At 45.7% G+C, this 17,538-nt stretch overlaps 1 protein-coding gene across 7 annotated transcripts in view; it reads left to right on the forward strand.

Moving 5' to 3' along the window:
• The window catches only part of DAB1 (DAB adaptor protein 1), a 1,173,077-nt gene that overhangs the window by 1,133,070 nt on the left and 22,469 nt on the right, over positions 1–17,538 (forward strand). For all 7 annotated transcript variants that reach the window (XM_060305030.1, XM_060305010.1, XM_060305026.1 and 4 more), the window contains 2 exons: positions 8,595–8,657; positions 10,954–11,062. In XM_060305030.1, the coding sequence (XP_060161013.1) occupies positions 8,595–8,657; positions 10,954–11,062 (172 nt within the window). The remainder of the gene's footprint in view (positions 1–8,594; positions 8,658–10,953; positions 11,063–17,538) is intronic.

The following is a 17,538-nucleotide window of genomic DNA, read 5'->3' on the forward strand; positions in this document are numbered from 1 at the left end:
TGTCTGTTTAGGTCTTCTGCCCATTTTTGGATTGGGTTGTTTGTTTTTTTAATATTGAGCTGCATGAGCTATTTATATATTTTGGAGATTAATCCTTTGTCTGTTGATTCGTTTGCAAATATTTTCTCCCATTCTGAGGGTTGTCTTTTCATCTTGTTTATAGTTTCCTTTGGTGTGCAAAAGCTTTTAAGTTTCATTAGGTCCCATTTGTTTATTTTTTGGTTTTATTTCCATTACTCTAGGAGGTGGGTCAAAAAAGATCTTGCTGTGATTTATGTCAAAGAGTGTTCTTCCTATGTTTTCCTCTAAGAGTTTTATAGCGTCCTGTCTTACATTTAGGTCTTTAATCCATTTTGAGTTTATTTTTGTGTATGGTGTTAGGGAGTGTTCTAATTTCATTCTTTTACACGTAGCTGTCCAGTTTTCCCAGCACCACTTATTGAAGAGACTGTCTTTTCTCCACTGTATATCCTTGCCTTCTTTGTCATAGATTAGTTGACCATAGGTGCGTGGGTTTATCTCTGGGCTTTCTATCCTGTTCCATTGATCTATATTTCTGTTTTTGTGCCAGTACCATATTGTCCTGATTACTGTAGCTTTGTAGTATAGTCTGAAGTCAGGGAGTCTGATTCCTCGTATTGAATTTTTAAAAGCAGAATACAAAGCTGCATGCATGCCATGATAGTAACTGTAAGAAATGTATCTAAGAAGGGGGAAGAAAAGACTTGAAGGTAAATGAACAAAAACTCTAGTAGTATTTGTGGGTAAAGTAGGAGATGGGGATGCAGGGAGACTAGGGAATGGGTTCCAGGTTCTGCCCATGAGAATCAGTTGAGAGAAAGTGCACTGGCTGGAGGGGTCTCCCACTGGGTGGCTGAAGTGCCCAGAGTGTTACTGAAGGTAACCCCAGGTGGGAGGAAGGAACTCCAAGAAATGACTGAGCCAAGATCAAAACAGGAAGGTAACCACAAGCTCCAGGTACAAAGGGTATAGATGGGAAGATGCTCAGGTAAGACTGCAGACAGAAGGGAGGAGAGGCAGAAGGTGGGGTCAACAGTGCACTGAGGGGTTCAGGACTAAGGCCAGGAAGTGTTGGGCATCCTTTTTCACAGGATCTGGTCCGTGCTCTCAAGTGGGGGTGATTTCTAAAGGGGGGCTTCCCGCAAGATGTTTTTTTCTTCTTCTTCTATCTTTTTCCAAATATCATATAGTAATAGTTTCTTAATATTAAAAAATGTGTTCCTGTGCATTGCAAAACAGAGCCAAAAGAAATAGGATGAGAAGATCCTAATAATAGCTCTGATTTATAAACATCTCTGTGTGCAAAACACCAGCCAAAACATTGCACACACATCTCAGTTAACCCTCTCCATAAACCTGAGATGATGTTATCATTATCATCCCCACTTTGAAGATGAGAAAACTGGGGCCCACGGACTTGTCCAGGGTCGCACAGCCAGCACGGGGCACAGCCATGATTCAGTCCGTATTTGTGTGACTCCGAAGAGATGCATTTGCTCTCACGTCCAGACCAATCTCCATCTGAATTTATGGAAATCGCCTCCTCACAGCCCAGCCCCACCCCTCACCAAAAGCCCCCACTTCTGTCACCAGCAAAGTGACGGACTCACACCAGTGCTGGCTGTCCTCACACATTTTCATTATGTGGTGGGGCTTTTATGAGACTCTCCCACTGGCTGTTTTTCAAATTTATTTAATTCATCCATCATGCTCTGAAGCCGTTTGCTTTTTTATATTGGACAGATGTAATGAGATTTTGGACACTAAAAAATGTTTTTATTAAAAGTTATGACCCAGAGGTAGTTGGTAGGGGCTGTGCCATAAATCCTGAGAAGTGTGAGATTTATAAAGGATATAGCAGCATAACCTTAACCTTTCAGGCCACACCGCAGGTTACAGGATCACTTAGACTAATATTGTCTCCCTGTCTCTGGCCAAATAATAATAATAATTATTATTATTATTATTAAAGTGGTTATCTGATGTGGTCCTTCCTCCTCTTCTCTTGGCCACTGTTGGCTCCTGGCGAGCCAGGGCCTGGTGGGAGCAGGTGGTTGATGACGGAATTTGCTGGTGTCTGGCCCTAAGGCTCTGCCGTGGTAGGTACGGGCATGTGGGTTTTCCTGCTCTGCTCTGCAACCCTGTAACTGGGGCTGAGTGATGTACAGTCACGTTTGCTACAGTCAGAGTGAAAGTGATCATGGCTGGTGGTTTCTCCACTCCTCCATGGCCAACAGGAAGCTCTCCTCAAAATTTGGAAATAATGCATTTCTGTTCAAGCATAATAACTCCAATTTAATGTCAATATTTCGGATTTATATTAATGTTACACTGCTTGGAAGTCACCCAAAGTGTAATTAGCCTGGAAGCGTAGACCAAAACATGGGCATTAAAAATATATGTATACAGGGACTTCCCTGGTGGTCCAGTGGTAAAGAATCTGCCTTCCACTGCTGGGGATGCGGGTTCGATCCCTGGTCAGGGAACTAAGATCCCACATGCTGCAACTAAGCCCACGCGCCACAACTACTGAGCTCGCTCGCCGCAAAGAGCGAGTCCGAGTGCCACAAACTACAGAGCCCACGCACTCTGGACCCCACGCCACAACTAGAGAAGAGAAAAGCTATGCGCCACAACTAGAGAGAAGCCCGCGCTGCAGTGAAGATCCCGCCTGCCGCAACTAAGACTGGACGCAGCCAAGAAAGAAAGAAAGAGAGGGAGGGAGGGAGGAAAGAAGGAAGTAAGAAAGGGAAAAAGAAAAAATACACGTGTATATATAGAGAGATGTTATACATACTAATATGTGCTAATGTTGTGACTTTGTTAAATTAACATTGGTTAAGTAAAGCCCTGGGGTGTTGTCGGATGGTGAGCCAGGGTTCAACAAAAGACCACCAGGGAATCGAAATAGAGAAGTTTATTACTCTCAGTTCCTGGAGGAAGGGGCATGAGGGGAGGTCAGGGCAGGATGCAGGCAGAGAGCAAGGCAGGACCTGGGCGCTTGCCTTTATTAGGGTTCCCAGCCTGAGGCCGGATTGGTCAATTCAAACAAAAAAGAGCAGGGTTTTGTGAAGTGTCAAAGGAATCTTATCTAAGGGGTACGTAAAGGAAGGCCCTGGGAGGCTGGGGAGAGTGTGATCATAAGGGCTGTTAGGATGGTCATATCAGAAACTGACATTTATTTGTGACTCTGTGGGTTGCTATCTAGGGCCTGCCTCACTGGAGAGGCTAGTGTCAGTTCAAGGCCCGTGCAGGCCGCTTGGCCACACAAAGTGGATACTTAGGCAGCAGTATTATGGAGCGGTTTAGCAAAGCTCTCAACAGTTATAAACAACAAAATAAAAAAATTATCAAACAATTAGGTTTGGTCAACTGCCGGCTACTCTTAGTAGCGTGCATTTGTTCATACATTTTCAAGCCCGATCCCCTGTGATCTGCTAGGGATTCAAGAACAAATGCATCGTGGTCCCTGCTTCAGGGAGTTCACCGTGTAGTGGGCACAAGCGATGCGCTGTTGCTCTCGGAGGATGGTTTTCAGCCTAGGGGACCAAGGAAAGCTTCGTGGAAGAGGTGGCCTTTCAGCTGGGTTTTGAGGAATTGGGTGAGCTTTGGGCTTGCAAGGCTAAGAAGAGCATTTCAAGCAGCAAAGGCCGCATGCACAAAGGCACTTATAAAACCTGCTGTTCACAGACTGCTCCAAGTTAACTAAGTTTGGCTGAAACACATGATAACACTTTTTCTTTTTAAAGCAAAAATCTCAAGGGTAAACATCATGCTCTTATCTGCTTCCACTGTTGAGACTGGCCGAGTCAGGGCTGTAATTTAAGGAAGATGGACTTTAAACCTACAAACTCCCCATTGCTTGTATTTCCTCGTCAGGCCCGTGTTTTATCATATGCTGGGAGCATATTCTAGAGTTTTCACAGTACGTTGGCAACAGCTCCCACCTCCTGAGACCACGGGAGTGTAAACCATAGATCCCGTCATCATTAAACTCATAAACCCATGTCATTTGTATGTCATTCACTTCATCCTCATTCATCATCCCTTACGCTTTCAGAACAGCTGTACGTTTGAAGATTTTGAAGAACGGTTTGCAGCGGCAACCCCTGTAAGTGTGAGAGGGCCCAACCTGATTAACTGTTTCATGTCATTGTCCCATCGCTCATCTCATGCTCATAAGTCATGCCTTGTGCTTACAGAACAGAAAGCTGCCGATGGACTTTGATGAGATTTTTGAGGCAACAAAGGTAAGGCCTCCAGGCTCTTGTGAAATGAGGGTTGCTCTGGTCATTCTCATCCATTCCATGCATCCTCACCCTCCTGCAGGAATGGGAGGCGCTGTGCTCTGTTCCAGTGCCTGCCTATCCTAATGTTCACAGGAGACTCCTGGTGGGCCCTGCGATGAAGGAGAAGAGTCGGGGCAAGGGTATGTGTGTGTGCGTGCTTGCGCGCATGAGAGAGAAAGAGGAGTGTGTGTTGGAGAGGACGTAACACCCCTTCATTTCATTCAACAAATATTTTTCAATCTCCTGACGTGTCCTAGGTGTTCTGATAGTTGCTAGAGATGCAATAGAGAGGAAGACACAACCCCCATTCTCAGGGAGCTCTAAGTATAACAGTGCGACATTGCATAGCATAGGAGAGGAGAGGGTGGGGTCAGTAGAGAAGGGTGGGGTAGGGGAGCATAGTATAGTGTAGTATAATGTAGTATAGTGGGGATTCAGACATGTAAACAGGATGTGCTCAGTCCACCTGTGGAGATAAAAACCAGGCAAGGCTGCTATTTGGTCGGTCAAGCCTGGAATAAGTGTACTGGTTTGCAGCCAGTGTTTATTCAGATTGGTTAATACATAGGCCGGTGAACGTTGTCACCCCTGAGTACAGGGCACTTGGGAAGCCTCTAGGACAGGGGTTCTTAATCTGGCCTGCCAATTAGAATCACCTTGAGAGATTTTAAAGTTTCAGTTACTAGACTGTACCTCAAACCAACTAATTCAGAACCTCAAGGGGTGGGAACCAGGCATCCATGTTTTTCCCTTATGTACACCCAAGGCTGACAACCACTGTTCTGAGAGTCTCACATAAGCTGTTTGGGGCAATGGGATTTGGGGTACAAATTGAGTTAGGAAACACTTCCCAGGAAGAAATAAAGTCCTCTAATCTGTGTCCTGGAGGATGGGTGGGAAAGGCAATGGGGGAGGGAATGAGTGATCTAGGTCAGAGAAGGAGCGTGTGCAAAGGCCCTGAGGCAGCCCCTTCTTTCGTGAGCCCCGGGTGCTTCTCTGTCTATAGGTCTGTCTTCCCGTAGAACAGGCAGCTCATGAGACTCAGAACAGGAACATGCCTTACTCATCCCTGTATCCCCTGCTCTTGGCACAGTAGCTGATGTACAGTAGGGGCTACCTACTTGTCCTGAACGAAGGAGTACCTGATGTCAGAACAGGAGTGGGTCTGTGTGAATATGTCTTGGGGGTCAGTCAAGGACACCTCTGCCTTCATCAATGGCACTTTCAGAACTTCTCTACAGGAGGGACCTAGGAGTCTAGTTGCAATGGGCTAGCTGAAAGAAGGACCAGGGGTCTAACCCTGAAAGAGGTTGTACAGCACTCCAGATGTTATTGGAAAACCATCATTTGTTCGTATCAAAGGATGGCTTGTGGGGGAAGGGGACATGCCTGATGGAGACACCGAGGGGCTCCCCCCTCAACAGCCAAGCTCCTCCTCCACCCCTTCACCGGCCGTGGCAGCTTCCAGGGTCACTCTGCTCACCCTGGAGGACGCCCAGGGCCTAAAGAAGGGGCAGAATCTGCCATTAACAGCCATGTCTCTACCTGAAGACATCCAAAGGGCCAGGAATGGGAAGGCGAGGAGGAATCTGGAGCTGACCTTGGAGGTGACTTCTTCAGATGGATGTGTGTCATGGCAGGACCCGTGGGAACCCTGGCTTCTGGTTAGGGAATATTGAGGGGCTGGACTACCTTGAAGGAAGGCTAACTAGGGCTTGGTAAAGGGACCAATGGATAAACAAGATGCTGGCTGGTCTGTGGGTCAAGCCCAGCTTCTTTTAGCTGACCAATCAGAGGCAAGTCACTTAACCTCCAGGCTTCTGTTATAGCTTATCTGCAAACTAGAGAGAGCGAGAGAGATTCCTGGGCTGCCGACTTCACGGGGCTCAGGGAGCGTCCAGCATGATCATACTGTATCAGAAAACGTGTTGTAAACTATAAAGTGTTTTACAAATGTGAATGGTTAGTTTTATTCTCATGAGGCCGTTAAAGTGATTAATTACAACAATATTATCAGATGGAACATGGCTTATTAAGTTACAAATAAAACGACTAGGGTTAACGTGGGGAGAGGGCCTGTGAAAATAGACATTAGTCCAGATTCTCAAGCACATATGGTTATTAGAATTATTTTTAATTTTATGGCCTAAGAATCCCCTTTTTCTATAAAATTTAATTAACTCAAGGTTCTGTTTAAGCAGCAAATCCAATGGAATGAAATACCAATCTATGTTTAATGCCTCTGCATGTTTTTTTCTCGTTTAATCCTCGAGTGGAAGTCCTCTGGCAGGAGGAAAGTCTGTAACTCAAGAATGAAGGTTATTTTAAAAGTTGTGCTTAAGGAGAAAATTAGCCAATCAATTATATTTATGATGTTAGTGAAAGTGTGCCACGAGGTCAACACATTTGAAATGTAAATTGTGCGACTTAATTATTAACTTCATTTTAATATTTTCCTACCACTGAAAATAGTCGTGGGCCATTTGCAAAGCATTGAGTTCCAAGGACCGGGAAGCCCAGAAGCTTCCCTTGAATGGATTAAATAGAATTTCACCTTTTGTGCGTTTGGGAGAGAGCCTAAGGATTGGCGTCATTTCACCAAATAATATAAACTATTGTTCACGTGCTGAAGAAGCCTTCCCGAAAACAAGCAAGTTTTACAATCTATATCTATGGATCGTCCCCACCAGACTGTAAGCTCCCTGCAGGCTGGGACTTGTCATTTCTCATTCTTATGTTCCGAGCACCCAGCACAGTGCCTAACACCTCACAGTCCAACGTGTACAAAAAAAGAAAAAACATATTATGTAGCTGGGAGGGAAGTGAATATGTATAGGGCCCTATTGTGTGCCACGCACCGTTCATTCAATCTGAAAGCTTAAGGGGAAGAGTTGAAAGTGAGTTAACCAGGCTAAGCTGCTTGACTTTCAGCGAAAAGAATCTTTTGTGCCTTTTTCGCCAGGCTTGCCCAAACTTCAAAATCCTGCTAGTAATATTGTCAGTAAATCTGCAAAGGAGGTATTATCTGGACATTATCTCCAATGTCCAGATGAGGGAACAGTGGCCATGAGGAGTTGCAGAGGTTGGCAGTGGGAGAGCTCAGATACATCCCTGGGGATGGGACTTTTCCTGGGCCCAGAGCTCACACATTTGTCAGTAACAGAGAATGTTCCTTTCTTTGTGTGAATCGTGGAGCTCCTGCCTTGCCTGGTTAGAACAGATTTCGAGGGCAGGGGTCCTACCTGGCAGACAGGCAGACTCTCCCTGTCCTTTCAGTTGGGTGGTGTTTTTCGGTTCCCCCAATTAGAAACTATCACTTAAAATCCAAAGACGAGCAGAAAGTATTTTTTTTGCAGTGGGCAGATTTGCACAAAACACGTGATTATGTACTTTAAGTCAGGCCGTTAGATTGCCGACCGCAGACTCCCTGCAGACTCTGAAGCTGGAAGTGTATGCAGATTAATTTCTAAGTGTGTCTTAAAGGGCTTCTCCCACTGCTCTGGCTGGCCTTGCTCAGACACTGTCGTATGACGGATGGGAATATAGTTGATACAGTGTCTACAGTGATGGAGCTCCTCAGAATGATTAATAGTGTATATATACTGGGCTGTTTTTGATGCCCTTCCTGGTATTAAATGATATGTTTTCTTCTCCTCTGACTACATTTTTTATCTTAAAGATGGATTCTTTTGGGGACTGTCATTTGACTGCCTGCTCTATATGCAGAAAATTCAAGTCATGGCCCGGGTGACCTTAAGGTGACCTCTATGAGACTCAATTTATTCATTTGTAAAAATGGGGATGAGGATTCATACCTCTCAGGGTCAGTATTATTAGGAGTATTTACTGAGAAGTGGCCATGAAGTGGTGACTTGCTGTACTTGATACATGAAAGGCATTTTGTACATGTGGATACACTCATGAAAAGAAAGCACATGGTGAGACTGTGTCTTGCCTTTGTCTCCTGGAGAATAGAAACAGTGTTGGCATTGGATGGTACATATGTAAAAGTGGCATTATTATTGCCTATGCAAGGTGGCTAAACCCAGATCTGCTTGACTAAGCCCAGATAAACAGCCGGACACATTGAAGCAACAATTGATTCTGGCTACATCCGAGATGTTGTCTTTGGGATCAAGAAGTATCATAATGACCAACTGGGTTTATTGTTTATATAGTCATGATGAAAAAGAAACGTGTGTCCTCAAATCAAATTTTTTTTAAAGCAATGCCCACAGCATCCGTTCCCCTTGTGATTACACCATTATCTTTTTTTCTTTTCAGGCTGTGACCCAGTTAGAACTTTTTGGGGACATGTCCACCCCTCCTGATATAACCTCTCCCCCCGTAAGTATGCACTTCCCTCAGAGCCCTGCATCTCTTTCTTTTCCTTCTTCAGTCGCATGGTGACAAAAATATGGTCTTTGGGTAAAAGAGGCTACTGGTGGATTTCAACTTGGACTCTTACAAGCTGTGTGATTTGGGCAAATTTACTAACAATTCTAAACCTCAATTTCCTCTGCTATTTTTTTTTAAAAAGGGATTATGATACATGCTCTGTTTTGAGAAATAAATGAGACCATGCATCAGCAATTACAGGCTATCACTGGGGTTCTTGCTGTTATGCTGGGCACTGGAGAGAGACAGGAACAGGATGTGATCCCTGCCTGCAAGGAACACATGGTCTGGCTGGGAATATGGGCAAGGAACGCCACAGGACAGCAGACCCGATGAGGCATTTGTCGTCTCCTACCCAGATCCCACACAGTAAAGGAAGCCAGGTGGTCAGCCCAGTAAAGGAAGCATCTTCTCTCCCCGGCCCTTTCTGCCCTCTCCTCTCTCGTTTGCTTCTCTTCTTCCCCTCTCCATCTTCTTTTCATTTCCTCCTCCCTTCCCACCTGCCTGCTGGCTTCGCTGAGCTCATGAAGCTTTGGATCCCCAGCTCTAGTTTCAGCCACAGTATCTCAGTCATTGCTTGCACTGGGGTAGAGATTGCAGGGAGCCCTCACTTGAAAATGAAAAGGAAAAAAGAAAAAAGAATGAAAACCGAAGCAAAATAGAATCCAAGTGCTTTGAGAACTGGAGGCATTCAGAGGCAACCCTGCAGCCACTGCAGAGAAAAATGCCAAACTGGCCCTTCCAGCTCCTCCCCTGCCCGCTCCCCGGAGGTGGGCGGAGAGCAGGCAGGCACAGCTGCACCAGCTGAAGCTGCTGGGAGGGGGCGGCTCCTGCAGGCGCCGCGCAGTTGCACAAACCCAGGGATGGTGCCATGGGTCATTGGCTAGCTGCACCTCACGGAGAAATGGCTGTAGCCTCACCACTGAGGACAGATGGCATGAGAGCCTGCTGCCCATAGCTGCCGCCAGGGAATCTAGGCACAGCTGCTCTGCTCCGAACGCCTGGTGCCCAGAGCAGCTGTGAAGGAGGGGACAGCGGCTCCTGTCTCCAGGGAAGCTGGACCGTCTAGAGAGTCTCTCCTCCATCCCAGGGGGAACAGCTGCATGTCTGAACCATGGAGCCATGGAGCTCGAAAGGTCTGGAGAGATCGTCTAACCTTAGCCTCTTCATTTTACAGATGAGCAAACTGAGTTCCAGAGAGGGCATGGGACTCACCCAAGGTCACACCAGAAAAAAGAGAATGACATTGATTGTGTTTTAAAGGGCTTAACGCAGCAGCTCATGGCTGTGTTTCTGGCCCTAAACCCAAGTGCTGTCCAAATGGGTATTTAATAATCCTCAGAACAAAGCCATGCCTCCTGCAAGCTGCTAGTCTAAAAATGGCCTCGTCTAATTGCCATGGTTTCAGGATTAATTGCTTGCTCCAGTCTATTCCAAGGGGAAAAAAATAAACATATTATGGCATCGAATAGGCATACTCTGTAGGCAAAAGGCTTCTATACATGGGTGTGGACCTTTGAAAAAATTAGTACCCATGTTTCTATCTCAGTAGCCTCACCTTACCCAGTAGTTCATGCGGCAGGCCTTTCTGGAGTTCCAGCATGGGCCAGGCTTTAGAGTTTGTACCTGCTCAAGCATCATTTTTTTTTTTATCATCTTCTTGAGAACATTTGCTTCTTTTTGCAAATGAAGGTTCAGGCAGGATTCTGGGAGGCACCAGGACCCAAGGGTCTCTATTCTACTTGCTAATCTTTATTTGTTTATTTAGTCAACATCTGTTTATTGGCCACGTATTAAGTGACAGCCTTGAGCTGGGCACGCAGTAGGTCCTGAGTGAGTGTATGTCACTTTGAATTGACCATTTCTGAAGGGTGAAAGATATTATGGGATAATTTGAGGGCCCAAAAACACCCTCAAAGGGTAGGGGCTCAAACTAAATAGTCACGATACTGGCCAGCATTTGCTGAGCACCTACTATGTGCCTCTGTGCGGCAGGTACTAAGTGTTTGAAATGCATGATCTCATTTAAGCTTCTCTGCAGCTCTAGAGATGGGTATTGTTTTTCCCATTTTATAGTCTTTATAACCAGCTCATGGTCTGCCTGCCACAGTAAGTGGCCCGGACCGGGGCTTGCTTCTGTAGCACTGTCCCACTTAATTCCTGTGCCTGCTGCTTCCCGTCCTGATTAGCACTGAGCCAGGTCTCCCAGGGGCCTCACGCACCCCTGTCCTTCTCTGTCTGACAGACTCCTGCAACTCCAGGTGATGCCTTTATCCCGTCTTCATCTCAGACACTTCCGGCGAGTGCAGACATGTTTGGTTCTGTACCTTTCGGCACTGCTGCTGTACCCTCAGGTAAGTCCTCTTCCACCTTCCTTCTGCCTCCACCCACCAAGAGAGAGAAAGCGTTGACTGAACCACTGCCAGATTATGCCAGACACCTGTGGGACCACCATTCTCTCCTTGTGACTCTTCAGGTGACATTGAGAAACTGCCGTGGGCAGGGGGGTGGTATGTTCACAAAGCTCTGGGATGCTGCAGGCTGGAAATCACTCATGTCTTGCACCTGAAAGGTCAAGATTCCAGGTGTATAGCTTTGGGGAGCTTGGTGCACACACAACCATGCAAATCAGTGCAAATCCTGATTTGTACTGTCCAGCTCAGCCAGATGGAGGGAGGGTGGGGGAGGTGTGAGTCCGTGCTCTGCAGACCTCTAGAGAGCTGATGGATAGAAGAGATCTGCCTTATGGGTGGAGGCTTAAAGAAGGGGAGGTTCCCCATGCAAAGGGAAACACCTAGGAGACAGAACAAACTGCTAACAGTGAATTGTAATGGGGCTCTTAGTGGTTTAAAGAGCGTTTGTTCTATATTCCAAATATTCTTTAAAACATATATATATATATAATATATACTTTTACAACAGGGTAAAAATATATATAGTAATAGTGTTGCAGGTGCAAATTGGTGGGGTCTGAGGCATCTTGTTTCCATGGCATCAGGCACTCCGTGTAGCTGGCCCACTCTACCTGAACATGGCCAAAGGTGGTATTAGTACTGCTTTTTGCATACCTGGCAAAAAGTAAAGTCTTTCAGGCAAAAACATCCTTAAAGACTTTTTTTCTTTAACTACATATTTGAAATCTGTGGCTTTATCTTTCTTTTTCTACTTCATTTATATAAATGACAGTTTGAATATTTCAGAATACAAATTTCTTGCATTCTTCTCTAAATAATTACTTTTAATTACACAGCATTAGAAACAAATTCTTGCCACCAAATATAAACCTTGCTGTTATTCAAAGTGAAATTAAAAATTCATACTCTGTTCCAAAGTCGTATGAGCTGAGGGATCATTATGAACTTCTAGAAGCAACAGAGGTTGATAGCCACTGGGTCTGACTTACAGTTGAGAATCTATAGGTAGCCTAGAAATGTCTTTAATTGCTAAGTTTTCCAATCAAATCTGTGCTACCCACCCCTAAAATGGAACAGTGGCAATGACTAGTTTTCTCTATCTAAAATGGATATTAAAATGTCCTTGGGAATAGTGTTATTGAATCTGTCGTTTTAAATAAGAATAACAGTTTTCCAGAAACGTACCACCTTCCTGGGCCATCAGCCTTGTATCCAGAATAACCATGCTTTGTCCCCACTCTCTGATGGCACCCAACTTACTCATTTTTAGGCATGTTCATTCCACAGATATCCACTCAGTACTCACTATGGGCCAGGTCCTATTCTAGGTGTCTGGGGTGTGTCAGTGAATACCAAAGACACAGACCCCTGGCTACAGAGAGCTTACGTTCTATTGGGGAGATGGACAACAACGTAAAAATAAGTAGCTTAACCTAATCCTTGAAAATGATCAGTGGTATGAACAGAAGGAAGTGTGGAGCAGGGCAGGTGTGAATGGAGGTTGTGGTCAGGAGGAGTGTGATGTGAGCCAGGAGGGCATCTGGATCAAGAGTACTCCAGGTGGAGAAATGGCCCGGCCCCTCCCCTACCCCCTGCTCTGTGAGTCAGAGGGGCTGCATGCAATTCCGGCCCTAACATTTTTTTTTTTTTTTTTTTTTTGCGTTACATGGGCCTCTCACTGTTGCGGGCTCTCCCGTTGCGGAGCACAGTCTCCGGACGCGCAGGCTCAGCGGCCATGGCTCACGGGCCCAGCCACTCCGCGGCACGAGGGATCTTCCCGGACCGGGGTACGAACCCGTGTCCCCTGCATCGGCAGGCGGACTCTCAACCACTGCGCCACCAGGGAAGCCCCCCGGCCCTAACATTTGACTAAAATGCCTGAGAACCTGTCTGCACTGCTCTGGGCCCTCCCCCCAGCCAGAGCTTTGAAGGCCTGGATTTTGCGGTCTTGTAGTTGACCAGCTGTGTTGCAAACTGTGGATAAACCACTTCTGCACATTCAGATTCTGCTTCTTCAGCTGCTAAAAAAAAAAAAAAAAAAAAAAAAGATTACCTCCAAGATTTTTTTTTTTTACCTCCAAGATTTTAATTTTTAGAAAGTAAGTCTAAAATTAATTTCAGTTAGCGTATTTTTGCCACTCTTACTCTACTTCGGCTATGCTGAGAAACAAAACTGGGCTTCAGCTGGTGTTAAACTGTCTGCCGTCTTCCTCCCTTAACCGGCCTTAAAAATCACTGCAGCTGTTGAATCTCCGGCTCCTGTCCCTAATTGCCCAGCCAGTGACCGGGAGATGGGAAATGACCTGGGGTGTGCAGCACAATTAATAGGCTGGGTTTGAACCCTGGCTCAGCCGTTTATTTATAAGCTTTAGGCTCCTGGGCAAATTACTTAACCTGTAAGAGTCAGAGTTTCTTCATTTTTATAACTGAATTTAAAATAATACTTACCTTGCAACAATATCATGAGAATTAAATGAGAAAATAAAGTCAAGTGCCTCTGAAAAATGCTGGCACGTTGTAAATGCTCGATGTGGAAAATGCTGTTATTATTATTACTCTGACGTCTAAAGTAGAAGAAAATATGTCTTCTTCTTACCTATACTTTTTTCCTTTGCCTTCTTGGGATGTTCTCTTAAAAAATGCATGAAATAAAGTTTAGGTCTTTGACTTCCTGACTGCACACGGCGGAGCTGGCCTGAAGGGCTTGGAGAATGTGCTCTGTATGAGTACAGACCCTTGCCACTAACCAGCTGTGTGACACTCAGCTAGATCGCTTTGGAGCCTCAGGGAACTTATCTGTAAAATGGGGATGATAATTCCACCTCATAGAGCTGTTCCCGAGTTAATACATGTAGTATAAAACATTTAAAACAGTGCCTGGCAGTGTTTACATAAGTAAGCACTTCGAAAACGTTCTCCGCCCTACTCACTGGGGACCCTGGCTCTGCTACCTACCCTTGCCGTGTAGCCACATCAAACCTTCCCCTCCTGAAGCTGTAGGTTCCTTGTATGCAGATTAAAGAGATACTGATAACAGCTACCCCAGAGGCTTGTTTGCAAGGATCGACTCCACAAAAAATGTGAGCTCCACTAGAGCAAGGATTTTTTTTTTTTTTTACTGTCTTGTTCTTCACGCATCTCCAAAGACAAACAGTGCTTGGCACCCAGGAGGGCCATTTTTGAACAAATGAATCAAATGACATAATGTAGATAAGAGGTACCATATAAGTTCTGTATATATGTTGGAGGAGTCCTTTAGTTTTCACTATTTTCTTCCATTTTAGTCTGCTTTTTTTTTAGTAATGAGGATATCCCCAGGTGCCAGCATCTGGTTATACATTGCGATTTTCAACACTGCAGGTGTTTCCTTTCACTGCACAGCGAGGAGATTTATGATTCATCTGGACTTCATGGCGTAAACAGATGCTCCTTGGCACCTCCTCCCTCCACTGTTGAATGTTAACCAGTAAACAGTCACTAAGCTGTTAAGTGGCTGCAGTGGCAGCCACGCAGTGGTTTCCCATGTTCAGTGCTACTGCAGCCCTGCCACTGAGATGTCCCTTCAGGGAGGCACAGTGCCATGTGGCCCGAGAGCCTTGGCTCACAGGTCTGGGGAAAGCCCCCACTGCAGGGATCCCTCCCACCCAGGAAGAGCAAGTGAGACCTGCAAGTTCCCAAACATGATACCCAATTACCCTTGTTGCCTTTTTTTTTCTTTTGAATATTGTACTTTGTTCTGAAGCAGATGGCATGAAGCCAGGGAGACATGCTAATAGCTCTCTCCAGAAAAGTGTGCACAGCCCATCTGTTGGCTCCTTGTGGAAAAAAGGAAAAAAAAAAAAAGATAGGGGGGGAAAAAGCATGCCACCAGCAGTAGACTGACTCATCAGAGATCATAGCACTTACGGATGCTGGAGTTTAATTGGAGACTTAGAAAAACGCAGTGAAGGCATTTATTCCACTGTGACTCATTCACCTCTACCTAGAGCCTTTCTCCAGCCTCCAGCATTTACGGAGCAGTGGATGTGTGCCCAAAACTGTGCTAGACGCAGAGGGGGGAGGGAGAAAGAAAGAAAAGGTTCCTCGTAGAGGGAGCTTTCCAGTCTCATGAGGGAAGACAGAATCACCGGGCACTTCCGACGCAGTGTGACAAGTGCCACAATGGAGATGAACATGGGGGACTGTGCACTCCCAGAGGAGAACCAGCTGAGTCTAGAGGGCAGAGGTGATGCCGAACCACGTCTCAAAGAGCAAAGGAGGGGCAACCATGCGAAAAAGAATTAGGGATGGCTTTCCAGGCAGATGGACCAACAAAGACGAGAGAACAGGTTGGGTTGTTTGCAACTGCTGCAGGGAAGGGTGCCAGTGGAGAGCAAACGGAAAATGGGGGTGAGGAAGTGGAAAGGAACTGACCCCAAAAGCTCCAAAGTCAAGCTAAGGCCTCCGGGCCTCATACTCAAGGTCATGAAGCACTGTACAGCTGACCTTTGGACAACACGGGCCTGAACTGCACCGGTCCACTTACACGTGGATGCTTTCCAAGAAATACTGCAGTAGTACTATATGTGGTCTGCGGTTGGTTGATTCCGTGGATGCAGACCCAGGTAGACGGAGGGCCAACTATGAGTTATATGCCGAATTTCCACTGTGTGCAGGTGAGCGCCCCTAACCCACGCGTCGTTCAAGGGTCAACTGTATTTGCATTTTAGAACAGTCGTCTGGTGGCAGTAAGGAGGGTGGATGGGAGCCAAGCAAAAAAATAGTCTGGCTGGAGGCTGAAGCCTTCCATCCATTTACCAAAATGGGCATCAGGGTTGGTGTGATGGCAAGACCCATGGGCAGGTCTTCACCCTGTCGGACCCAGTGCCCCTTTTTTATAACAAGGATTTGTGATGTCTCCTTTAATATTTTGAAATGAAACTCATAGAGAATATAACCTACCTACTTGGTTTTTCAGAAATCAGTATAATGTCCTAACTGTAATATAAGGAAGAAATAAAGGAAACTAATTTATAATAACAAGATAATATATAGCAGTAAGGAAATACCCAGGTAAAACTACACTAGAAAACATACTAAGTGGTCAGGTGTGTGTACCTATGACTAGAATCACCACAGGTTCAGACCAACCAGTACAGGAGTGTCATGCTTCCTCCAACGCCATGATCAGGGACCGTGATTTTCCAAGTTGGTGAACAACTCCTGACAATGTTCCAGACAAAACGAAATATAGTCTCCCCTCAAATTACACAGTTCTTACATTCCTGGAAAATGTAGTGCATTAAAACTGTGCAAAGAAACTTTGATTTTCCATGTGATTCAAAGTCCAATCTAGTCCCTGGTGGCACTTTTGGTGCCGTAGCCTGGGTTCCCGGTTGGGGAACTAAAATCCTGCAAGCCACAGGGTTGCGCCACCCCCCCGAAAAATAAATAAATAATAAAATAAAATAGTCATTAAAAAAATCTAGTCTATACTCAAATAATCGCAAACAGAATGCTGACATTTCTTTGTCATGCACGTTATCTCCCACATTATAGAAGGTCTAGTGTCAGTGCTCTTGGCCCCTTAAATGCCAGTACTGTCTGGCCGTGAAATTATCATGACAACCAAAACACACCCCAGAAATTTCCTAATCATGCCTTAGGAGGCAGTAGCACTCCCACTGAGAACCATTGAACCCTGTCAAAGTCAATCAGAAAATAAGAAAAACAGTGTTGCCAAATTCTTAGTCTGTTGGTAGGTTCAAGTCACTGCATTATTATGACAGACAATGTAAGCAAGTTGCAAGTTTAAATGTCAGCACCAATGCCTCTTCACCCCTCTCATTTCCGGGCACTAGGACCAAGGTGATCTGATAAGGATATTGTCTGTTTTGTTGCCACTCCTGCCTCATTCCATAAAAGTATTTAACACTATTAGATTGATCAGTAGGAAGCCCGTGTGTCTGTCTCTACCCCACTACTGGAGCCTCCTCTGACCTTGGAAGGAAATGGACTGGCTTTGAAGTTGGCTCCATCCCTTATGAATCCATTGAAGGGCAGATCTGAGGCTAGAGCATGAGTGAGGCAGCCCACACGGGATTTCTCTGGGCTCACCGGAGTCACTGACACAACCCAGGACATGCCCAGTGCCCCTGCACTCGCCAGTCTTCCATTTGGAAGTTGCTAGGATACCGTGCAACCACCCTCTTCTTTTCCTGGTCTCACTCCTCCTGTACCTACAAATTCCTTCCAATAGCCATAAAAATGCATATTTTGAGAGGCCGTCTACGCTGCCTGGACTGGTCATCTGTCTCCTGGGCATGATTGCACCCTGAAAAGGGTGGGGACCCCTGGAAGGACATGGGAGTCTCCTCCAGGCCCAAAGTGAGCTAAAACATTACATGGCTAGACCAGCTTTACCGACTGTGCTAAGA

The sequence above is a fragment of the Globicephala melas genome, chromosome 1 (genome assembly GCF_963455315.2).
Source record: "Globicephala melas chromosome 1, mGloMel1.2, whole genome shotgun sequence".
Taxonomy (NCBI): Eukaryota; Metazoa; Chordata; class Mammalia; order Artiodactyla; family Delphinidae; genus Globicephala; species Globicephala melas.